Genomic DNA, 26,276 nt, shown 5'->3' with positions numbered 1-26,276 from the left:
ATCTTTATGGAATAATCATACAAACTTTTCTACGGACATATATCTGATTGGTCAGACCCTATGCAACATAGTTATTTTCGTTTATTTCCAATAAGAATGGCATATGTGCAACTTTGTACATAAGATATGATAGATATATTTAATAGTTAATAAGAAAAGAAATGGGACAACATGTGAGTTGTATTTATACTCAAAAAACTTGTGTGACAAATAATGTGTAATAAAATTCACAGTTAATAACTTTTATAGGAAGTTATTAATATATGAAAGAAATTAAAAACTGATAAATCAAAAGAATTGAAACTGACATTTTCTGTTGTGGAAGTTGAGCTATTCTGATATGTACTTTTCTGTATACATTTTTTTTTAGATCATAACACTTTCAATTTTCATAGTAATATTAAACTTCAGTTTTGTTCATGATTTTGGCAACCAAGTTTAACAACAAACATGATTTCAGTTATAGATAATAAGGATTAAAATGTATTGTTTAATCATCTTCTTAACATAAAGGAAAACACAGAACTTCAAAGCAAACTACAACATAACATTAGGCATCCAAACATAAACTAAGTTAGGCATAAATCTTATAAACATAAACCATGTGGCTGAGAACATCCTCAAAGAACTTGAAACGGATTATGTCTACAATCTCAAATCCATTTTCATTGCAGAAGTACTCCCGTTCATCAAGTGTTGCAGTCACTAATTGATAATTATGGTAATGAATATCACAAAAAGCTTTTACACCCGTAACGACCCACTCTTTCATGTACGACGTATTACCTGTTAACGAAAAAATGTGAACGACTAAGTTTAAGGGCAATTTTGGAATTCTTTACTTGAGGAGTATATAAGGGATTTTAGTACCGAAAACTTCATTATTTCCCTCACTTTCTCTCACTAGGGTTTCAACAATTTTGAGCTCTCTCCTCTCTCTAGGAAATCGATCCATTCCTTCCTTTTCTTTGCACAATCTTAACTTCAAATTTTCTCAAGCAAGAATCATAGTATGTGATGGGTGATTAGGAACAAGCTTCTCCAAATAGTTATTTCTCAATTAGAAGTAGTGATTGCTAGGGTTTTGTTGTGTAGAAACTTGGATTCAACTTCAAACTCTTCAAGGTGAGTTCCTAGCTAGCAATACCTTCCCATGGGCTGTGTTGTTGATAGATATGCTCTATATTTAACCTTAGAGACAATATGTATTTTTCTCATGCTCCAAATTAAGAGATTATTAGTTGTTTAAAATGTTTCTCATGCCATGTTATGCCTTTCTCTTGTGAAATATGTTTACTGGATGTTTAGGGCTTTCAAAATAGGTTCAAGGTTGAGGAAAAACAATGATTTTCGAAAAAAATCTGGGCAGGAACTCTAGAAACTCGCTAATGGCGACATTTCCACGCCATTAGCGAAATTTTCCAGCACCACTCCAGAGGGTTACGCTATTGGCGAGTCTAGCAGGTGGGAGCTCAAAAAAATTTCGCTGATAGCGAAAGTCTCTGGACTTCTGGAGACATTTCGCTACAGGACTACGTACACCGGATTTCACCATTGCCAATTCGATTCCTTTCATGGAGCACTTCTATTACACTTGAATTTACCTCTAAACTTCTTATAAACATGAAAACAAAGACCTCAATACAAGAATCTATAACCTACAAACCCTAGACATCACCTATTAAAGAGGAAAGAAATAACATGAGAAGCACAATAACTCAAGACATAAAGATGTTTGATGAGAGAGTTATATCTAGGTGTAAAGGGTAGAAAATTTATAAGACATGGAAACCCTAGAACCTCGACCAAGAGGTCGAGAAACATGTAGAACGTATAAGTTAGACGTAAGTTTGATTATAATAAATTGCTTGCATATGTATGAAATGTTGTAGGTGTCGCGGTTCTCGTAATCCACAACAGTGGATGCGAGGAGTTTCCTTTATGGAAATGGGATAAGCTCTGCAAGGGGGGCCCACGCGGCACCTAGGGAGTCCGACGTGCCTTAGCTAGATACTCTCGGCTATGTATGGGATACTCTCGGCGATGTAGGGAGTCCGGCACCTAGGAGTTTCCCCGCACGGTCGTGTAGGCATGCATAGAAGTCACACACATATAATCAACCAATCGGTTGTAATGTAGACACGTGATAACCATAGAATGTCCCCAAAGTTATCACTAGCCTAGGAAATAGATATAACTCACTGAGACGTTATGTCTCATCCCGTTCTTTCATTTGTTCAGGTTCACAGGTTTCAAGTGCCAAAGGTAAGGAGAAGGCTTTGGATTGATCGTGCTATCATGGATCCGATTATAAGACTTTTTAGTGATGCATATGTTATATTAATTGTTGTGTTGTAATGAATTTTGTAACCAAGTTTCATACAACAACCTTTGTGAAAATAATGTAACATATGACTGGAGTAGACTTTTGTAATCGAACTTCCGACTTATGTCGCTTTGTATTGTATAATTAATGTATCCAGTACCAATTATAACGCACGTATTTATTATTCCAGACACTATTAAATATGGGCGTTACAATTTGGTATCAGAGCTGGTCGTTTCATATCGTGCCTTGGGTCATTACGAGTACAATCTAATCAAGTAGTGTTTCTCTTTGAGTCTAGGATGTTTATTCTCATTGTTATATTTAGTTGAAATTGATCACTTTGACTTAAATATGACAGTTAGAGCAAAAATGTCCGGAGAACGAAGGAGACGTGGCAGGCCAAGGGGTAACCAGAATGTTGAATGGAATTTTAAACCTGACGCTAACATGTGGGCACAGATGATGCAGCAGAATCAACAAATGATGCAACAACAGATCCAGCAAAATGCTTAGTCTCAACAACAATGGGTTGCAGCTATGCAACAGGGTCCAGGTGTTCATCAGCAGCATCCTCCACCTCCAATCATTGGAAATCTAGCATTCCGGGAGTGCAATTGGAATCATCCTCCGGAATTCAATGGCCGCATTGAACCACAGGAAGCTAAGAGGTGGATCAAGCATATGGAGAAGATTTTCCGTATGGCTGAATGTACTGAAGAGGAGAAGGTGATCTTTGCTACTAATCAGTTCAGAGGCGCAGCGGAGGACTGGTGGGATATCGCTCAACGCCGAATGATAACCAATGGCATAGAGATGAACTGGGATAATTTCAAACGAGTAATGTTAGAGAAGTACCTCTCTGTGTCATACAAAGTCAAGAAGGAGCAAGAATTCCTTCAACTGAAGCAGGGCAATATGTCAGTGACGGAATTCACTAGGAAGTTTGAAGAGCTATCTCACTACTCTACTCATAATGAATATGCAAGCAATGAAACATGGAAAGTAAATCAGTACAGGCATGCCTTGAGGGGTGAAATCTATGCGGTGGTTAGTCAGCAGAGGTTGACAAACTTCGATGAACTTGTGCATAATAGTCTAGAGGCTGAAAGAGGTTTCGATAAGGCAATCAGAGAGGGAACCACGACTTTTGATAGAAGGAGAGGCAACTATGTTGACAGACATCATGAGAAATTAAAGCCAAAGGGTTCTCCTCAGAAAGGGAAGCAGATCAGTTCACCCAGACCTACCACAACTTGCAAGAAATGTGGAAGAGCTCATTTTGGAGAATGCAGGTTAGGTACCGACTCTTGCTTTGCATGCGGATAGGCGGGACACTATGTAGCAAATTTTCCAAATAGGAAGAACAAAGGCAAAGATGTAGATACCACTATGAGCAAGGGCAGGGTGTATTCACTGGATGGGAAGAAAGCTCAAGCTAATGAGGACTTGATCGGTGGTATGTGTTTTCTCGGTCAGAATCATATTAGAGTTTTATTTGATTGTGGTGCAACATGTTCTTTCATTTCTATCCAATGTGTTGAAGCTCTTCAATTATCTATTTCATTGTTAAATCCTCCCATGATGGTGACTACTGCCACAGATGGAGGGATTGTAGCAAATTATGTTTGTGAGAACTACCCAATCACCGTGTCCAGCAAAACATATTATATATATTTAGTTTGCCTGCCCATGAAACAACTTGATGTGATATTAGGCATGGATTGGCTTTCAGAAAATCATGTGTATATAGGTTGTATAGAGAAGAGTATTTACATGCCTACCAGTAATACGGTTGAAGGAGTGGCTCTCTCAGAACTGCTTAAACATACTTATCAGATGGTTTAGTTTATTTGTGACCAAGATAAGGGTTTCTATGTCATGCTCACGGTGACTTTAGAGTCAGATGTAAGTCCCAGTGACATTCCAATCGTTAGTGAGTACCTGGATGTTTTTCCGCCTGACATTACAAGTTTACCCCCAGAAAGAGAAATTGAGTTTTCCATTGATTTGATTCCGGGAGCGGAACTAGTGTCTGTAGCACCTTACAGAATGTCACCCTTGGAACTCAAAAAATTGAAGTCTCAACTGGAAGAACTTATCCAGAAACACTTTATCAGGCCCAATGTGTCACCATGGGGCGCACCCGTGTTGTTGGTTAAGAAGAAGGATGGGAGCATGAGGTTGTGTGTTGATTATCGCCAGCTGAATAACGTGACAATCAAGAACAAGTATCCTCTACCAAGAATTGATGACCTGCTTGATCAACTAAAAGGAGCATCAGTGTTCTCAAAAATTGATCTCCGATCGGGTTATCATCAGATTCGTATCAAATCTTTGGATGTGTCCAAAACGGCTTTCAGAACGCGTTACGGACACTATGAATTTTTGGTTATCCCATTTGGTGTGACTAATGCCCCGACGGTTTTCATGGATTATATGCATTGGATCTTTCAACCGTATCTAGATCAATTTGTTGTTATCTTCATTGATGACATTTTGATATATTCCAAGAATCCGCAGGAACATGCTCAGCATTTGAGGATAGTGTTGGATGTTCTTCGGGAGAAGCAGTTGTATGCAAAATTCAGTAAGTGTGAATTTTGGTTAACCAAAGTTAAATTTCTGGGTCATGTTATTTCTCAAGGAGGGGTAGCAGTTGATCAATCGAAGGTGGAAGCTGTTCAAAATTGGACAAGGTCAAAGAATGTTTCAGAGGTTTGAAGCTTTTTGGGGTTAGCCGGTTATTACCGACGATTTATCATGAAGTTTTCTCAGATTGCTTTGCCCTTGACCCGTCTCACGAGGAAAGATGTACCTTTTGTGTCACTACAAGAAACATTGCATTTTGCCAGGGGCAAAATCCCTGAGAAAAGGACAGAATCCCTGGGAAAAGGAACGTTTGTGAGGGAATTTGCCAGGGGCGGAAACCCTGGCAAAACAGCTCGTCGCTAACATTTTGTGAGGCGTTACACCCCTGGGAAAAAAACGAGGGGCTAAACCCCTGTCAAATTGCGTCGCTTAAACCCTGTCATAAGCCTTGGCAAATTTCGTCACTTTTTTCTGCAACTATGCAGTCTGCTCTGAACTATATTGTCTGCTCTGACTTGACTGCTGACTGAAGGAATGTCAAATCAGCAGGTTATCTTATGCCAAGGCCTTTGCGAGGGGTTTAACCCCTGGGAAATGGCAAATTAATTTTTTTTAAATGTTTTATTTTTTAAAACCAATTTTTTAATATACAATCAAATGTTTTTAAAATAATTTTAATCAATAAAAGGTATTTAAAACAATAAAATAATCGAATATTTTTTAAAAGTGTTTTTTAAATACAATTATTTGTTTCATAAAATAGCTTTATTTTTTTTAACATAGTTTTAATTTAAAAAAAAAAACTTAATTTCCGTTGGAACCAAGATTTTGTCACTACAGAAGGAAGATTTGGAACTTGTTGATCGAGTGGTGTTGGTTAATCAAGGTAAGGGTGGAGACTTCAGGTTGGATGAGAACGGTGTTTTGATGTTTCGTGATCGTGTCTGTGTACCAAGTGTTCTTGAGCTTAAGAGGCAGATTTTGGAAGAAGGTCACAGGAGTAGTTTGAGTATTCATCCAGGAGCGACTAAGATGTACCAAGATTTGAAGAGGTTGTTTTGGTGGCCTGGAATGAAGAAGGAGATCGCAGAGTTTGTGTATGCTTGTTTGGTTTGTCAGAAGTCCAAGATTGAACATCAGAGACCGTCAGGTTTGATGCAACCGTTGTTTGTGCCAGAGTGGAAGTGGGATAGTATATCAATGGACTTTGTGGGAGCGTTGCCGAAGACTGTTAACGGTTTTGATTCAATTTGGGTGATTGTTGATCGGTTGACGAAGTCGGCACATTTTGTTCCTATTAAGACCGGTATGTCTGTGGCGAAGTTGGCTGAGATCTACATTGAGCAGATTGTTAGATTGCATGGTATTCCTTCTAGTATTGTGTCGGATCGGGATCCGAGGTTTACTTCTAAGTTTTGGGAGAGTTTGCAAGTTGCTTTGGGGACTAAGTTGAGGTTGAGTTCCGCTTATCATCCCCAGACTGATGGTCAGACGGAGAGGACTATTCAGAGTTTGGAAGATTTGTTGAGGGCTTGTGTTTTGGAGCAAGGTGTCAGTTGGGTTGAATGTTTACCGTTGATTGAGTTTACTTACAACAACAGTTTTCATTCTAGTATTGGAATGGCACCGTTTGAGGCTTTGTATGGTCGGAGGTGTAGAACTCCTTTGTGTTGGTATGAGTCAGGAGAGGGTGCTTTGTTAGGACCGGATGTTGTGCAAGAGACTACGGAAAAGGTTAAGATGATCCAAGAGAAGATGAGAGCGTCTCAGAGTAGGCAGAAGAGTTATCATGATAAGAGGAGGAAAGACCTTGAGTTTCAGGTTGGTGATCATGTATTCTTGAGAGTGAATCCTGTAACCGGTGTTGGTTGTGCTTTGAAGTGTCGGAAGTTGACTCCTCGTTTTGTTGGACCGTTTGAGATTATTGAGAAGGTTGGGGTTGTAGCGTATCGGACTGCGTTACCGCCATCATTGTCAAATCTTCATGATGTGTTTCATGTATCTCAGTTGAGGAAGTATGTGTATGATGCGTCTCATGTGATTCAAGTGGATGATTTGGAAGTAAGGGATAATTTGACCGTTGAGACTTGGCCAGTGAGGATTGAGGATCGTGAAGTGAAGCGTTTGCGTGGCAAGGAGGTCGTTTTGGTTAAAGTGATTTGGGTTGGACCGACCGGTGAGAGTGCCACTTGGGAATCGGAGAGTAGGATGAGGGTTGCGTACCCAGAGTTGTTTCCTTCAGGTAATTTTCGAGGGCGAAAATTCTTTTTAGTGGGGGAAAGTTGTAACAGCCCGATTTTCGCTAGTTTTATTTTATTATTTATTTATGTGTGTTATATGTGCTCTTATGTGATTATTTGCCTCTGTGTGTATTTTGGTTGGGAATCGTAGAATTCGGTGTTAGAAGGGTATTTTAGTCATTTTGGACTTAGGGGCATTTTGGTCATTTTGAGGGCAGTGGCAATTTTGTAATTTTGCAGAAAGTTATTTTTTTTAGTGTTAGTGGAAGTTATTATTTTACCAAGTTACTAGAGAGGGTGTAGTAATTATTTTAATTACCGTTAAGTGACCGTTAGTGTTATATTTTACCGGTAGGTGAGTAGTAACATTTTTTAAGGTTGAATTAGAAATGGGTTAGGCCCATTAAGGTTTGTGAGATAAGCCCATTAAGTGAGCCTTTATAAACTAATGTTAGTGAGAAGAGATAGGGTTACAACATTTTCATTTCATTTTTCATTTGAGAAGATAAGAGATAGAGGCTAGAGAGAAGAACAAGATCAAGGGTTAGAGCTTGAGGAGGGGATTCATCATCTAGGAGCTAAATTGAAGCTTGGGTTAGAGAATCTTGGTGCTAGAGGTAAGAGGGTTAGATTTCAACCATAATTCACATCTTTTTCTCTTTACCCATTTTTGTGAAATTGTTGAATTGAACCTAATTGCTTTCAAATTCGTGTTCATGTTTTGATGCAATGTTTGAGTATGTAATTTGAATGTTAATTGAGTTGTTGATGATGAAATTACATGCTTAAGTTGTGGTTATATGTATACTTTGCATTTTTGCCCAAAAATGGTGATATGAGATGTTGTTGTGATGAATTGTTGGTGAATTCATGATGTTTAGCTGCTGTTGTTGTTGATAGATGTTGTTGTTGATGATTAAAACATTGGGTAATCATAATTGGAGAGTTTGATATGACTTTGTGTTGTTTTGTTTGAAGTTTGATGAAAATGGTTCAAATGGTGATTTTTGTTAGGAGAATGTTTTGGGGCAAATTTTATATGGAATTGGGTGTCTTTTCATGTTTAGAAATGTTTAAACAAACTTTGGGATCAAATTTGAGCTTTGGGAAATCAAAATTGGGGTTTTGGGGTGAAAAAGTGAGTTTTTCTCGTAACAGGACTGTCCCAACTCGCCACAGCGAGTGGGAGGCGAGTTGGAGGCGAGCAGGAGGTGCTTTCGGTGATGCTTACTCGCCTCGCGAGTAGATTTACTCGCCACGGCGAGCTGCACAGTGGCAGCATCCCCTGTTTCGCGTTCTTGCGTCTTTTTCCCTCGTTTCTGTTTTGAATTGGTTTTCGGTGTAAACATGAAAGTTGTAGATAATTTTGTTAGCTTTCCAATGGCTTTGGTTTGACTTGAAAATGATTCTTGGTTTTTGAGTTATGAGGCAAATACTCCAAGGTGGTCTTGGTGAAATTTTGCGAAAAATCCGCATAACTATTTCTAAGTCGACCCAAACCTTATGGATTGTTTCCAAACTTTCAAACTTATATTTTATGAGTTCAATTAAGGTGTTTAGTAGTATTTAAACTATGATGTGAGGGATTTAACTTGTTTTACTTAGAAAATGGAAAATTTCTTGAAAAGTGTTTCGGTGAGACGAACTTTGTGATTTTTATGAATTCATCGTATTTGGCCGATGAAATGCTTATATAATCTCTACTGCACATATGTGTGACTTGAGAGGATACATGGCATAGGCAATTGAACTTGTTTACTTGGTTTTGGCTTAGGTGCTCAATTATTTTCAATATTGTGATTTTTGAGACGAACTTGATTGAAAATGATCATTGAAGGCCAATTGCTTATGAACCCTCTATGATTAGATTGATATGATTATGAGATGATGTATGAATGGTTGTTAGGTGATTAATATGATGTTTGTGATCATATGTTGTAATTGTTCTTTTATTTGGAATATAAGGAACTATGTGGAGATATGAACTATATGATATAGTTGAATGATGATTATAGCCGTTGACTTATAGCCGTTGATTATAGCCGTTGAATTGTTGTGAACATATGCATAGTGAATTGAGTCATATGTTCATGCATCATATGTCGTGTCGGATGTTATATCCATATTGCCGTTGACTATAGCCGTTGATAATGATGTTTTTGTTGCATCATGGGTGACGACCTTGAGGAGAATTGGTACCACATGCATCTAGATGAGTCTAGAGCCATTGCATACTTGTTGGTGAATTGAAATGCATTTGAGTTGATGATTGAATTTGTTAATTGTTGATTAAGATGGTTGATTTTGTGATGTGTGTATGTTACACTTGTGGGTATGAATTTGAGATGTTGATATTGAATGATGTGAATGTTAAGAATACTTGTGAATACGTGTATGGTTTGTTATCCATCGTTCTTAAATGTATCTTTCATTCTCAAAGTTTCTTGATTAATTTTAAGTGGATTATGATGATGTAATGCTAACCCTCAGTGGTTTACCACCTACCTTTCTGTATGGACGGGTAGATGGAGTGCAGGATGCTTAGTTGTGCTTGTTGATGCCGAGGAGTGGAGTTCCTCTTTTTCATGCAAGTGTCTAGATTAGGGCTCTGATCTAGGATAGTCTTTGCATGTTGTTTATTTGACTTTGTATTTTGGAGTTGTTTAGATATTCTGTTATTTGAGATTTGAAGGATACAGTTGTATTTAGTTTGAAGATCCAGATATGTTTATGAATTATATGTTGTTCCGCTGCTATGTTGTGTAACATGATCTTTATGCATGTATGTACTTGTGGTTTATTCGAAGACGTAGCATCTATTTCTAGAATATGTTAGTATATTCGCGCGTTTTACCGCTTATTAGAAATAGGGTGTTACATTTACAACCAGCTATGTCGGGATTGCACGATGTGTTCCATGTATCACAATTAAAGAAGTATGTCACGGATCCTTTTCAGCCAGTTGAATTGGACTCTATAAAGTTAAAATCAGACTTAACTTTTCACCCGGAACCAGAAGGGATAGTAGACCGCGATGTCAAATCTCTCAGGAACAAAGAGATTCCTATTGTGAAGGCAGTATGGAAAGGTTCGCCGGATGGTGAAGCTACGTGGGAACTTGAATCGGAGATGATGGATCAATATCCGCATTTGTTTTCAGGTACGTTTTAAAATTTAGAGCACGGAATTTTTTTTAAGGGGGGGTAGAGTGTAACAACCCGCTCTTTCATGTACGACGTATTACCTGTTAATGAAGAAATGTGCGCGACTAAGTTTAAGGGCAATTTTGGAATTTTGCACTTGAGGAGTATATAAGGGATTTTAGTACCAAAAACTTCATTATTTCCCTCACTTTCTCTCACTAGGGTTTCAAAAATTTTGAGCTCTCTCCTCTCTCTAGGAAATCGATCCATTCCTTCCTTTTCTTTGTACAATCTTAACTTCAAATCTTCTCAAGCAAGAATCATAGTATGTGATGGGTGATTAGGAACAAGCTTCTCCAACTTGTTATTTCTCAATTAGAGTAGTGATTGCTAGGGTTTTTTTGTGTAGAAACTTGGATTAAACTTCAAACTCTTCAAGGTGAGTTCCTAGCTAGCAATACCTTCCCATGGGCTGTGTTGTTGATAGATATGCTCTATATTTAACCTTAGAGACAATATGTATTTTTCTCATGCTCCAAATTAAGAGATTGTTAGTTGTTTAAAATGTTTCTCATGCCATGTTATGCCTTTCTCTTGTGAAATATGTTTACTGGATGTTTAGGGCTTTCAAAATAGGTTCAAGGTTGAGGTAAAACAATGATTTTCGAAAAAAATCTGGGCAGGAACTCAAGAAACTCGCTAATGGCGACATTTCCATGCCATTAGCAAAATTTTCCTGCACCACTCCAGTGGGTTACACTATTGGCGAGTCTAGCAGGTGGGAGCTCAAAAAAATTTCGCTGATAGCGAAAGTCTCTGGACTTCCGAAGACATTTCTCTACAGCACTACGTACACAGGATTTCGCCATTGCCAATTCGATTCCTTTCATGGATCACTTCTATAACACTTGAGTTCACCTCTAAACTTCTTATAAACATGAAAACAAAGACCTCAATACAAGAATCTATAACCTAGAAACCCTAGACATCACCTATTAAAGAGGAAAGAAATAACATGAGAAACACAATAACTCAAGACATAAAGATGTTTGATGAGAGAGTTATATCTAGGTGTATAGGGTAGAAAATTTATAAGACATGGAAACCCTAGAACCTCGACCAAGAGGTCGAGAAACATGTAGAACGTATGAGTTAGACGTAAGTTTGATTATAATAAATTGCTTGCATATGTATGAAATGTTGTAGGTGTCGCGGTTCTCGTAATCCACAACAGTGGATGCGAGGAGTTTCCTTTATGGAAATGGGATAAGCTCCGCAAGGGGGCCCACGCGGCACCGAGGGAGTCTGACGTGCCTTAGCTAGGTACTCTCGGCTATGTATGGGATTTGTATTCGGGGTTACTCCACCCGAAACAATCTGTAAAACGAACTCAGATTATTGTTTGTTACACACTATTATGACATGTATGATATGGCTATGGCAAGCAAAGATATGTTAAGACAGTTACAAGTATAGATTATAATGAGCGACCTAGTTCCCCGCACGGTCGTGTAGGCATGCATAGAAGTCACACACATATAATCAACCAATTGGTTGTAATGTAGACACGTGATAACCATAGAATGTCCCCAAAGTTATCACTAACCTAGGAAATAGATAGAACTCACTGAGACGTTATGTCTCATCCCGTTCTTTCATTTGTTCAGGTTCATAGGTTTCGAGTGCCAAAGGTAAGGAGAAGGCTTTGGATTGATCGTGCTATCATGGATCCGATTATAAGACTTTCCAGTGATGCATATATTATATTAATTGTTGTGTTGTAATGAATTTAGTAACCAAGTTTCATACGACAGCCTTTGAGAAAATAATGTAACATATGTCTGGAGTAGACTTTTGTAATCGAACTTCCAACTTATATCGCTTTGTATTGTATAATTAATGTATCCAGTACCAATTATAATGCACATATTTATTATTCTAAACACTATTAAATATGGGCGTTACAACACCTCTCTTGCCACAAAGAACCAAGTAATCGAAATCATTGTCCCATAGGAAATCATCAAATTCCTTTGTCAAAACATGAAGATAAAAAAGCACATAAGTAATAATTAGTAAGATTGATACATGTAACATCCCGATATTTTATATATGTGGTTCTTAATGATTTTCTTGATTTATCATTTATTCAATAATTTATTTTATGTGTAAGGAATTTTAGAATATTGTAAATCCTCCTTTTTGTTAAATTATTATAATAGTTTATGTAATTCAAATTATCTACTTGATGTGATTATAATAGCTATTAATTTTAGTTGCTGGATCATCTCTATGCACTAGAAGCCATGCGTTTTAGGCTTGAGCCTTAATCTCAACTCAACCTTCTTATTATTCCTTGTAAAATTAGTGAAAGATTATGTATGTCCACCTCTTTAATTACGTGGGTTATTGTGGTAGTTACTCCATTCCCATTTCCTACTCCTATGTAAAGCTATATCCTATTTTCTCTCCACACTCACCTTATATTAAATTCTGGTGCTAACCCACGATTGAGCGGAAACCGAAAAACAATTCATAAGGTCTCCTTCACAAAGCCACATACACACCATCTCTCTCAAATATCTTTCTGGTGCCATATGTTTCTTTGTCCAATTAATCACCATTTTTACTTCAGATTTGTTTTGGGCCATGCGTTTCATTCTTCTATCTCAACCTTGCCATTTTAAATTCAATTAAAGCGATATTTCAACTCTCTTTTTATCCCAAGTCTTTTGATTGACAACCTAGTAACTGCACCTGTTACACGGACGGTTTCCTCAAAAATCCTTACAATGATCCAGCTTGCTTATTTAAAATAAATTTCCGGATCTTATCCTCCTTCAAATTCATGTAGAACCAAGGTAAGATTTTCCCATCATCTGTCACTCGTTCCTCTATCTCCACTTCATAAAATGTGTGCAAGTTCTAAAGTACCCTAATGTATCGTTCATTTCTTAATTATTTTCATACTCCAATTTCTAAGTCTAGCATTATTTTCTATGAAGCTTGTGCTCCTTTTCCTTGTGAGTATCTCGTGGGAGTTCTATGAAATTCTCCACGATTTCACCACTTGGTTCTCCTTGATGTCAAAGGTTCAATCTTCAAAATAATGCTCAGAGCGAGAGAAATCGTGTCTGTATCGTAGCTGCGAGTTTGAGGCTAGAGTCGTGGATTAGGAATGAAAGCTCTTGAGGTAAGGGCTTTTTCCCCATACGTTCTTACCAAGTGCTAGGGCTGTGTTATTAGATAGTGGTAGCAATCCTTGTCTTTTAAAAAGAAAAATAATTAAAACGTATTTTCATGGTAAAATTAATCTTTTCTAAAAGTGATTATTCATAATTATGTTTTATATGAAAGCTGTGTATGATAATGTGGTGTGAATTGATATATTTTATATTATTATACTTTATATGTTTTGTGATGTTGGAAAAGAAATGTTACATTTTTTTATGAATTAAAGAAGAAAAAGATGAAAATGTGAGTTTGTGAAATGATTGACTTTTGGTTTGTGTACTTGATGATGCACTAATACATATAATTGCCTTAGTGGCGGGTTAATATTATATATCTGTGTGGTGCCTTAGTGGCGGGTTATAATTATATTTTGTGTGGTGTCTTAGTGACGGGTTTTAGTCTGCACTTTCATAATCATACATGGCATATGCATCTGTGTGGTGCCTGTGTGGCGGGAATTGCAATTATATTCTGTGTGGATGCCTGTGTGGCGGGAATTGCAATTATATTCTGTGTGGATGCCTTAGTGGCGGGAATTATATCCGGATCATGTAGTATTTAAGAGCATGCATTTTACACATAATTGCATTGCATTGAGTCTGTTGTATACATGTGATTGATTATTGACTTAAACTATTTTATTGCAAATAAGATGTCTGTGAACCTTACTTTGAAGCATATGACTCGAATGTATTTTTCTAAATTCTTTTTGATTGATAAGTTTTGATATTATCTATTTTATGACATTGTTTCTGGTGCTTTGAGTATGAACCAATTTGGATAAGGAAATTGACCCTTACATTAATATAATGTTGTAGGTACCAAAGATGATATATGAAGTTTGATGTGTGATGAAAGCGTACGCGGGAATAAAAATTGGGTTTTTGATTAAATTGTAACTTTGGAAGATATTTTTGAAGGATATTTATTTTAAGAATTTTGTATAGGTTTAGCTAAGAACTTATTATTGATGAAGTAAAAAAAAAAATAGTAGTGTTTTTAGAAAAATGAAAATGAATTAGGCGTAATGTCTTGGATCAAAATCCGGGGCGTTACATTATGGTATCAGAGCAATAATCCTCGGACACAAATATTTTTGGGGTGGGACGATGATCATGTATGACGCGTGCCTTTTGACTGACGTGTGATTGCTTGATTTCTTTGTTTTGATTTCTAATATGTGTGATTGTTGATTTCTTTGTTGTTGGCTTAGTTATCTTGACTTTGTAGTATCTTTGATTTTGTTTTTTTCCTTGTTCTATTCTTTGATTTATGATTCATTATTGGTTGTGTTTAAGGAAATACAGCTTTTGTGATAAACATGATATTCATTGTTTGTATGTATGTGAAAGTGAGAATACATGCATCTCGTTTTCCAGAAAGTGTGATTTTAATAGCTACTTTTATTTTTATTTTTTTTTTATTTTCTCTAAAAGGGTGAGTCTTATGAAAATAATATCTATGTTCTTTGATTGAAGAAAATTTTTTTTAACTATTATTTTAGAGTATGTTATTGAATTTCTAACCTATGCTAGAATTTTTGTCAAAGAAAAAAAAAACCCTAGACTTGTTGCTGATACACCCGTTCATATTATTTTGTTCTTATACTCCACATGATATACGGTGTCGATGTACTATTAGATGGTTTTTATGAGCCTTAAACTTAGCAAGTGAACTAGTAGTTGCCATGCTAGACATATATCTCCTTTGTTTTCACACATCTTTTGTAACCGAGACTATGCATGCATTCATTGAATCAAAGTAATTGTTTACTATAGGTTATGTCTTGAGCAATGATGTATTGAGAAGTCAGCAGTAGGACTTACCCCACACAAGTTTGATTTGAAACACGCTCCCTCATTTTTTTTATTCTTTATAATAGGAACACTACATCAATTAAATAACAATGATTTATTATGTTTGATTTTATAGTATAGTTGTCTCTCCTTTCCTCTGTGGTTGTGAAAGTTAGAAGTGAGTTTGAAAACATCTTAAATTTTTGTTCGGAAAAAAAAAATGTTTTGACTCTATGATGTATGCATGCCTAGTGTTTTAGTACTAAGAAAGTCTCATTGTGGCAGTAGCGTGGAAATGTGGTTTGGTTTGACATTTTTATGATCTATGTGTTTTATTCTTGAAGTGGTCATGTGAGTGTTACTTTGTGGTTCATTTGGTTTAGATATGTAACTTGATTTAGAGATGTGACAAGGTTTGGATTTTGAATTATGGTTGTTAAATTCATTTTGTGTGTTTGGTGTTTGTTAGCAAGACTTTAAGGATTAGGGGTGCTAGAATTGCCTTGAGTAATCTACTATATGTATATAGTTGTGTTGATACTTTGCAATCTAGGCATATCTTGTGATTGGTTTTTGTTTTGATATTATTTCACTTTGCTTCTAAAAACATGTTTATCTTTGATGATATTAATAAAATTTGTGAATTAGATATGATTTATATTTGTAGGATTAACATAGTAATGTTGTCTCCTTATGTCGTGGTTCTTATTATTATGATTGTTTTTGCTGTTGTTTGTCACTAAATGTCATTAAGTATAACATGTTTTGTGGTTTGTCACTAAAAGTCATGTTATGTGCAATTATGTTTTTGCTCACTGTCATTAAAACCTTTTTCTAGTGTCTGTCACTAAAACTAATTTATGTTTTTCCGTTTCCTGCAAATTCTTGCTATTGTTAGAAAATTGTTGTCTTTGCTGTGAAATGTTGTTGTTTCTATTTTGCACTTTAAAAATGTGTAGTATTTTTCTGTTTTTGTTATCCATGTGTAGACAAAAAAAAAAAAAATGATTTTGTGTAAATGTATGTCCTGAATTGATTTAATTTTGAGTGTGGTTTAAATGAAAGAGTTGAAAAACTGAAAAGTGATTTTATTGTGGACTGGTGTGTCCTGGAAAGAAAATTGTGTATCTTGTGTGATGCATGCATACAACCCTTGGTTAATTTTTTTTCTTTCTTTTATTGATAATGGCTTTGTGGTTTAAATTTTTGGTAAGACATTGTTGATTGAAATTAGATGTTACTTTTGAGAGCTCTTAGAGCTAAGAATAAATCGTAAATATTTTTCCTAGCTCAAATAAATTATAGGACTTAGATGACCCATCTCCCATCTTCAAGTGATGGTGTGTGCTTGTTCCACCACTACTCGAACCTTGTCTTAATGTTATCTCTTGTCGAAAAGTGTCTGTTTTAGGTATCAATAAAATCCTGACCTTAGTGATGATAAGTTGTGTTATTTTTGTGGAGGAGAGTTAACCAAGAGTGATGAAGACTAATGTGAACTCGTAGAACACCAAGTGCAAGTTGTAGAGAATAGTATGATTGTTGGGGTAGGATAGTATGTACCACCATTATGATAGATGACCAACTAGTTGCTATCAGAGTGCGCAGCGGAAACATAACTTTTCTTAATCGACATTGGATGTTTTGTTTCATTATTAAATTGTTCTTGATTGTCATTATCTATTTGAATTACTATTTTTTTTTTCGTTTGCAAAGGATTCAAAAGTATTTTGGCTTGATTTAAAAAAAAAAAAACTTGTTGAATGGTTTTACCAAAGATGTTTCTATTTAATACACCCTAATCTTCTGTTATTGTTTAATTTTGACGTAAAACTATTTTTAGAATGCAAGACTAGAAGATTTTCAGCAGTTTTTACTATCTTATGATTTTATTTAACGAGGAAACTCTACTCTAATATTTTCATCTTTTAGTTTCGAGGACGAAACTATTTTAAGGGGGTAATAATGTAACATCCCGATATTTTATATATGTAGTTCTTAATGATTTTCTTGATTTATCATTTATTCAATAATTTATTTTATGTGTAAGGAATTTTAGAATATTGTAAATCCTCCTTTTTGTTAAATTATTATAATAGTTTATGTAATTCAAATTATCTACTTGATGTGATTATAATAGCTATTAATTTTAGTTGCTGGATCATCTCTATGCACTAGAAGCCATGCGTTTTAGGCTTGAGCCTTAATCTCAACTCAACCTTCTTATTATTCCTTGTAAAATTAGTGAAAGATTATGTATGTCCACCTCTTTAATTACGTGGGTTATTGTGGTAGTTACTCCATTCCCATTTCCTACTCCTATGTAAAGCTATATCCTATTTTCTCTCCACACTCACCTTATATTAAATTCTGGTGCTAACCCACGATTGAGCGGAAACCGAAAAACAATTCATAAGGTCTCCTTCACAAAGCCACATACACACCATCTCTCTCAAATATCTTTCTGGTGCCATATGTTTCTTTGTCCAATTAATCACCATTTTTACTTCAGATTTGTTTTGGGCCATGCGTTTCATTCTTCTATCTCAACCTTGCCATTTTAAATTCAATTAAAGCGATATTTCAACTCTCTTTTTATCCCAAGTCTTTTGATTGACAACCTAGTAACTGCACCTGTTACACGGACGGTTTCCTCAAAAATCCTTACAATGATCCAGCTTGCTTATTTAAAATAAATTTCCGGATCTTATCCTCCTTCAAATTCATGTAGAACCAAGGTAAGATTTTCCCATCATCTGTCACTCGTTCCTCTATCTCCACTTCATAAAATGTGTGCAAGTTCTAAAGTACCCTAATGTATCGTTCATTTCTTAATTATTTTCATACTCCAATTTCTAAGTCTAGCATTATTTTCTATGAAGCTTGTGCTCCTTTTCCTTGTGAGTATCTCGTGGGAGTTCTATGAAATTCTCCACGATTTCACCACTTGGTTCTCCTTGATGTCAAAGGTTCAATCTTCAAAATAATGCTCAGAGCGAGAGAAATCGTGTCTGTATCGTAGCTGCGAGTTTGAGGCTAGAGTCGTGGATTAGGAATGAAAGCTCTTGAGGTAAGGGCTTTTTCCCCATACGTTCTTACCAAGTGCTAGGGCTGTGTTATTAGATAGTGGTAGCAATCCTTGTCTTTTAAAAAGAAAAATAATTAAAACGTATTTTCATGGTAAAATTAATCTTTTCTAAAAGTGATTATTCATAATTATGTTTTATATGAAAGCTGTGTATGATAATGTGGTGTGAATTGATATATTTTATATTATTATACTTTATATGTTTTGTGATGTTGGAAAAGAAATGTTACATTTTTTTATGAATTAAAGAAGAAAAAGATGAAAATGTGAGTTTGTGAAATGATTGACTTTTGGTTTGTGTACTTGATGATGCACTAATACATATAATTGCCTTAGTGGCGGGTTAATATTATATATCTGTGTGGTGCCTTAGTGGCGGGTTATAATTATATTTTGTGTGGTGTCTTAGTGACGGGTTTTAGTCTGCACTTTCATAATCATACATGGCATATGCATCTGTGTGGTGCCTGTGTGGCGGGAATTGCAATTATATTCTGTGTGGATGCCTGTGTGGCGGGAATTGCAATTATATTCTGTGTGGATGCCTTAGTGGCGGGAATTATATCCGGATCATGTAGTATTTAAGAGCATGCATTTTACACATAATTGCATTGCATTGAGTCTGTTGTATACATGTGATTGATTATTGACTTAAACTATTTTATTGCAAATAAGATGTCTGTGAACCTTACTTTGAAGCATATGACTCGAATGTATTTTTCTAAATTCTTTTTGATTGATAAGTTTTGATATTATCTATTTTATGACATTGTTTCTGGTGCTTTGAGTATGAACCAATTTGGATAAGGAAATTGACCCTTACATTAATATAATGTTGTAGGTACCAAAGATGATATATGAAGTTTGATGTGTGATGAAAGCGTACGCGGGAATAAAAATTGGGTTTTTGATTAAATTGTAACTTTGGAAGATATTTTTGAAGGATATTTATTTTAAGAATTTTGTATAGGTTTAGCTAAGAACTTATTATTGATGAAGTAAAAAAAAAATAGTAGTGTTTTTAGAAAAATGAAAATGAATTAGGCGTAATGTCTTGGATCAAAATCCGGGGCGTTACATTATGGTATCAGAGCAATAATCCTCGGACACAAATATTTTTGGGGTGGGACGATGATCATGTATGACGCGTGCCTTTTGACTGACGTGTGATTGCTTGATTTCTTTGTTTTGATTTCTAATATGTGTGATTGTTGATTTCTTTGTTGTTGGCTTAGTTATCTTGACTTTGTAGTATCTTTGATTTTGTTTTTTTCCTTGTTCTATTCTTTGATTTATGATTCATTATTGGTTGTGTTTAAGGAAATACAGCTTTTGTGATAAACATGATATTCATTGTTTGTATGTATGTGAAAGTGAGAATACATGCATCTCGTTTTCCAGAAAGTGTGATTTTAATAGCTACTTTTATTTTTATTTTTTTTTTATTTTCTCTAAAAGGGTGAGTCTTATGAAAATAATATCTATGTTCTTTGATTGAAGAAAATTTTTTTTAACTATTATTTTAGAGTATGTTATTGAATTTCTAACCTATGCTAGAATTTTTGTCAAAGAAAAAAAAAACCCTAGACTTGTTGCTGATACACCCGTTCATATTATTTTGTTCTTATACTCCACATGATATACGGTGTCGATGTACTATTAGATGGTTTTTATGAGCCTTAAACTTAGCAAGTGAACTAGTAGTTGCCATGCTAGACATATATCTCCTTTGTTTTCACACATCTTTTGTAACCGAGACTATGCATGCATTCATTGAAACAAAGTAATTGTTTACTATAGGTTATGTCTTGAGCAATGATGTATTGAGAAGTCAGCAGTAGGACTTACCCCACACAAGTTTGATTTGAAACACGCTCCCTCATTTTTTTTATTCTTTATAATAGGAACACTACATCAATTAAATAACAATGATTTATTATGTTTGATTTTATAGTATAGTTGTCTCTCCTTTCCTCTGTGGTTGTGAAAGTTAGAAGTGAGTTTGAAAACATCTTAAATTTTTGTTCGGAAAAAAAAAATGTTTTGACTCTATGATGTATGCATGCCTAGTGTTTTAGTACTAAGAAAGTCTCATTGTGGCAGTAGCGTGGAAATGTGGTTTGGTTTGACATTTTTATGATCTATGTGTTTTATTCTTGAAGTGGTCATGTGAGTGTTACTTTGTGGTTCATTTGGTTTAGATATGTAACTTGATTTAGAGATGTGACAAGGTTTGGATTTTGAATTATGGTTGTTAAATTCATTTTGTGTGTTTGGTGTTTGTTAGCAAGACTTTAAGGATTAGGGGTGCTAGAATTGCCTTGAGTAATCTACTATATGTATATAGTTGTGTTGATACTTTGCAATCTAGGCATATCTTGTGATTGGTTTTTGTTTTGATATTATTTCACTTTGCTTCTAAAAACATGTTTATCTTTGATGATATTAATAAAATTTGTGAATTAGATATGATTTATATTTGTAGGATTAACATAGTAATGTTGTCTCCTTATGTCGTGGTTCTTATTATTATGATTGTTTTTGCTGTTGTTTGTCACTAAATGTCATTAAGTATAACATGTTTTGTGGTTTGTCACTAAAAGTCATGTTATGTGCAATTATGTTTTTGCTCACTGTCATTAAAACCTTTTTCTAGTGTCTGTCACTAAAACTAATTTATGTTTTTCCGTTTCCTGCAAATTCTTGCTATTGTTAGAAAATTGTTGTCTTTGCTGTGAAATGTTGTTGTTTCTATTTTGCACTTTAAAAATGTGTAGTATTTTTCTGTTTTTGTTATCCATGTGTAGACAAAAAAAAAAAAATGATTTTGTGTAAATGTATGTCCTGAATTGATTTAATTTTGAGTGTGGTTTAAATGAAAGAGTTGAAAAACTGAAAAGTGATTTTATTGTGGACTGGTGTGTCCTGGAAAGAAAATTGTGTATCTTGTGTGATGCATGCATACAACCCTTGGTTAATTTTTTTTCTTTCTTTTATTGATAATGGCTTTGTGGTTTAAATTTTTGGTAAGACATTGTTGATTGAAATTAGATGTTACTTTTGAGAGCTCTTAGAGCTAAGAATAAATCGTAAATATTTTTCCTAGCTCAAATAAATTATAGGACTTAGATGACCCATCTCCCATCTTCAAGTGATGGTGTGTGCTTGTTCCACCACTACTCGAACCTTGTCTTAATGTTATCTCTTGTCGAAAAGTGTCTGTTTTAGGTATCAATAAAATCCTGACCTTAGTGATGATAAGTTGTGTTATTTTTGTGGAGGAGAGTTAACCAAGAGTGATGAAGACTAATGTGAACTCGTAGAACACCAAGTGCAAGTTGTAGAGAATAGTATGATTGTTGGGGTAGGATAGTATGTACCACCATTATGATAGATGACCAACTAGTTGCTATCAGAGTGCGCAGCGGAAACATAACTTTTCTTAATCGACATTGGATGTTTTGTTTCATTATTAAATTGTTCTTGATTGTCATTATCTATTTGAATTACTATTTTTTTTTTCGTTTGCAAAGGATTCAAAAGTATTTTGGCTTGATTTAAAAAAAAAAAAACTTGTTGAATGGTTTTACCAAAGATGTTTCTATTTAATACACCCTAATCTTCTGTTATTGTTTAATTTTGACGTAAAACTATTTTTAGAATGCAAGACTAGAAGATTTTCAGCAGTTTTTACTATCTTATGATTTTATTTAACGAGGAAACTCTACTCTAATATTTTCATCTTTTAGTTTCGAGGACGAAACTATTTTAAGGGGGTAATAATGTAACATCCCGATATTTTATATATGTAGTTCTTAATGATTTTCTTGATTTATCATTTATTCAATAATTTATTTTATGTGTAAGGAATTTTAGAATATTGTAAATCCTCCTTTTTGTTAAATTATTATAATAGTTTATGTAATTCAAATTATCTACTTGATGTGATTATAATAGCTATTAATTTTAGTTGCTGGATCATCTCTATGCACTAGAAGCCATGCGTTTTAGGCTTGAGCCTTAATCTCAACTCAACCTTCTTATTATTCCTTGTAAAATTAGTGAAAGATTATGTATGTCCACCTCTTTAATTACGTGGGTTATTGTGGTAGTTACTCCATTCCCATTTCCTACTCCTATGTAAAGCTATATCCTATTTTCTCTCCACACTCACCTTATATTAAATTCTGGTGCTAACCCACGATTGAGCGGAAACCGAAAAACAATTCATAAGGTCTCCTTCACAAAGCCACATACACACCATCTCTCTCAAATATCTTTCTGGTGCCATATGTTTCTTTGTCCAATTAATCACCATTTTTACTTCAGATTTGTTTTGGGCCATGCGTTTCATTCTTCTATCTCAACCTTGCCATTTTAAATTCAATTAAAGCGATATTTCAACTCTCTTTTTATCCCAAGTCTTTTGATTGACAACCTAGTAACTGCACCTGTTACACGGACGGTTTCCTCAAAAATCCTTACAATGATCCAGCTTGCTTATTTAAAATAAATTTCCGGATCTTATCCTCCTTCAAATTCATGTAGAACCAAGGTAAGATTTTCCCATCATCTGTCACTCGTTCCTCTATCTCCACTTCATAAAATGTGTGCAAGTTCTAAAGTACCCTAATGTATCGTTCATTTCTTAATTATTTTCATACTCCAATTTCTAAGTCTAGCATTATTTTCTATGAAGCTTGTGCTCCTTTTCCTTGTGAGTATCTCGTGGGAGTTCTATGAAATTCTCCACGATTTCACCACTTGGTTCTCCTTGATGTCAAAGGTTCAATCTTCAAAATAATGCTCAGAGCGAGAGAAATCGTGTCTGTATCGTAGCTGCGAGTTTGAGGCTAGAGTCGTGGATTAGGAATGAAAGCTCTTGAGGTAAGGGCTTTTTCCCCATACGTTCTTACCAAGTGCTAGGGCTGTGTTATTAGATAGTGGTAGCAATCCTTGTCTTTTAAAAAGAAAAATAATTAAAACGTATTTTCATGGTAAAATTAATCTTTTCTAAAAGTGATTATTCATAATTATGTTTTATATGAAAGCTGTGTATGATAATGTGGTGTGAATTGATATATTTTATATTATTATACTTTATATGTTTTGTGATGTTGGAAAAGAAATGTTACATTTTTTTATGAATTAAAGAAGAAAAAGATGAAAATGTGAGTTTGTGAAATGATTGACTTTTGGTTTGTGTACTTGATGATGCACTAATACATATAATTGCCTTAGTGGCGGGTTAATATTATATATCTGTGTGGTGCCTTAGTGGCGGGTTATAATTATATTTTGTGTGGTGTCTTAGTGACGGGTTTTAGTCTGCACTTTCATAATCATGCATGGCATATGCATCTGTGTGGTGCCTGTGTGGCGGGAATTGCAATTATATTCTGTGTGGATGCCTGTGTGGCGGGAATTGCAATTATATTCTGTGTGGATGCCTTAGTGGCGGGAATTATATCCGGATCATGTAGTATTTAAGAGCATGCATTTTACACATAATTGCATTGCATTGAGTCTGTTGTATACATGTGATTGATTATTGACTTAAACTATTTTATTGCAAATAAGATGTCTGTGAACCTTACTTTGAAGCATATGACTCGAATGTATTTTTCTAAATTCTTTTTGATTGATAAGTTTTGATATTATCTATTTTATGACATTGTTTCTGGTGCTTTGAGTATGAACCAATTTGGATAAGGAAATTGACCCTTACATTAATATAATGTTGTAGGTACCAAATATGATATATGAAGTTTGATGTGTGATGAAAGCGTACGCGGGAATAAAAATTGGGTTTTTGATTAAATTGTAACTTTGGAAGATATTTTTGAAGGATATTTATTTTAAGAATTTTGTATAGGTTTAGCTAAGAACTTATTATTGATGAAGTAAAAAAAAAAATAGTAGTGTTTTTAGAAAAATGAAAATGAATTAGGCGTAATGTCTTGGATCAAAATCCGGGGCGTTACAATACACATATAATATGAGAATAGACAAACACATTAATGTAAAAAAGTAAAAATAAATAATCAAAGCGACAATACACTTTCACTAACGCTTTATGAGTCCTTCTCCTACGATTCTCCCATGTTTGCCTTCTCCCATGTTGACTTCAATTAACACTATTACTCGGTCAAATTTCGTATTGGTATAGAACCTGCAAGGCAGAAACATATAGATAAATCTTAATTGTTGCATATCAAAAATAGTGAAAGATCATCTAGTCAATTTTATATTGGGATAGGACCTATAAGGCAACATATAGAGAAATCTTAATTGTTGCATATCAGAAATAGTGAAAGATCATCTAGTCTCAAACACATTTTTTCATCCAAGTCTTTTGGTTTATCCTAGTTTATTGTATCAACATTGGTAAACACTACATCAAAACATATAGCAAAATATTATTGTTTAGTTCAAAACTAAGATAAAAGATTTCGAGGAAAATATCTAGAGGAAGTTTTAAGGATCCACACCGTTCCATTATAGTTAACACTTCAAGATGGCAAACATTAGGTTCATCAATTGAACTTCGCAAGGTGCAGTAGATATTTCCTATCTAAATTTTGGAAGATGATTGTGACAAAATGACACACGACAAAAATAGTAATGGTGACAATGATAATAAGAAACATATAAGTAAACCTCGTCTGCAATAGTTAATTTCTTTTCTGCATCTTCCTTCTAGAATCATCCAATTGTACAAGCATTCTATGCTAACAAACACTATCATAGATAAATCTTAAGAAATGTTGTGATACATAACACCAGTCACCAGATTCTAGAAAAATACGTCATAGATAAATACAGCAAAGCTCATATAAATCATAAGTTGCCAATGCATGGCATAGTACTCTAGCTTAAGAATTAAATTTTTGATAAGAAGTAAAATTCATCAAGAAATAAAAAGCAAGGTTAGGAAAAACTTAATGAAGCCGATGACTTAAAAATATGTTCCAAAATCATTATCGGCAATGCGCAAGGTTTTTTTTTTGGTAGGTTACATTTCATGAAAAATAGTTACCAAATTATCCTAATAAAAAAAAGGCTAAAATATGGTTTTGGTCCCTGCAAATATGTCTCGTTTTTGTTTTGGTCCCTGTAAAAAAAATTGTTGTTTTTGGTCCCTGCAAATATGTCTCGTTTTGGTTTTGGTCCCTGGCCCCAGTTTCGTGATGATTTGCACATGTGGCACATGATGACCGAACCTATTTATTAGAAAAATAGTCCCTGCAAAATCTTTTGATTTTTAAAAAGGTCCCTGCAAAATATTTTACTTTTGAAAATAGTCCCTGGAGAGACTATTTTCAAAAACAAAATATTTTGCAGGGACCAAAAACAACAAATTTTTTTTACAGGGACTAAAGCCAAAACGAGGCATATTTGCAGGGACCAAAACCATATTTTAGCCTAAAAAAAACAATCAAACTTTGGTACGACACAGCTAATGGAAATTTAACAACACCAACAAACAAACTTACCTTCACTGAAATCATCAAAACCATCACAGTTGTTAGTGATATCTCATTAGTCTTTCTATGATACATCTGTGTGCAAAAGGAAAAGTAAAGACCATAAACCTACTGGCATAGCAATTAACAAAAGAGTTCTGCTCTTCACCCTGCACATTTTGCTCGCGCCCTGCAGCCATGCCATAAATGCTCTTGCGTTAGTTAAGTCACGCAGCGCGACTTAACTAACGCACCTTATAACCTTTGCGTGACTTAAGTCACACACCACTGGCCTATGCGCGAGTTAACTCACGCACGTTGGCCGGTGGTCTGAGCTCATGAACAAACGTTTTTTGGACGGTGGTCAGGTTTTCAACCTTCAATCCACAAG

At 34.9% G+C, this 26,276-nt stretch overlaps 1 protein-coding gene and 2 long non-coding RNA genes across 3 annotated transcripts; all 3 read left to right on the top strand.

The window, feature by feature from the left end:
• Positions 1–3,718: 3,718 nt before the first annotated feature.
• On the top strand, positions 3,719–4,174 carry LOC146906229 (uncharacterized). Its single transcript, XM_085728771.1, has one exon. It carries the CDS (start codon positions 3,719–3,721, stop codon positions 4,172–4,174), a length of 456 nt encoding a protein of 151 aa, XP_085584897.1.
• An 8,321-nt stretch (positions 4,175–12,495) lies between these two features.
• Positions 12,496–14,563, top strand: LOC146906228 (uncharacterized). Its single transcript, XR_015019392.1, has 2 exons — positions 12,496–13,494; positions 14,354–14,563. It is a non-coding gene; the product is annotated as an uncharacterized LOC146906228 (long non-coding RNA).
• A 2,709-nt stretch (positions 14,564–17,272) lies between these two features.
• LOC146906227 (uncharacterized) lies at positions 17,273–19,469 on the top strand. Its single transcript, XR_015019391.1, has 2 exons — positions 17,273–18,401; positions 19,261–19,469. It is a non-coding gene; the product is annotated as an uncharacterized LOC146906227 (long non-coding RNA).
• The last annotated feature ends 6,807 nt before the right edge of the window (positions 19,470–26,276 follow it).

Source organism: Medicago sativa, chromosome 7, assembly GCF_051527215.1.
Source record: "Medicago sativa cultivar Bolivia chromosome 7, Bolivia_mono, whole genome shotgun sequence".
In the NCBI taxonomy this organism is placed as follows: Eukaryota; Viridiplantae; Streptophyta; class Magnoliopsida; order Fabales; family Fabaceae; genus Medicago; species Medicago sativa.
The sequence above is the reverse complement of the archived record's forward strand: the minus strand, read 5'-3'. Positions and strand labels throughout refer to the sequence as shown.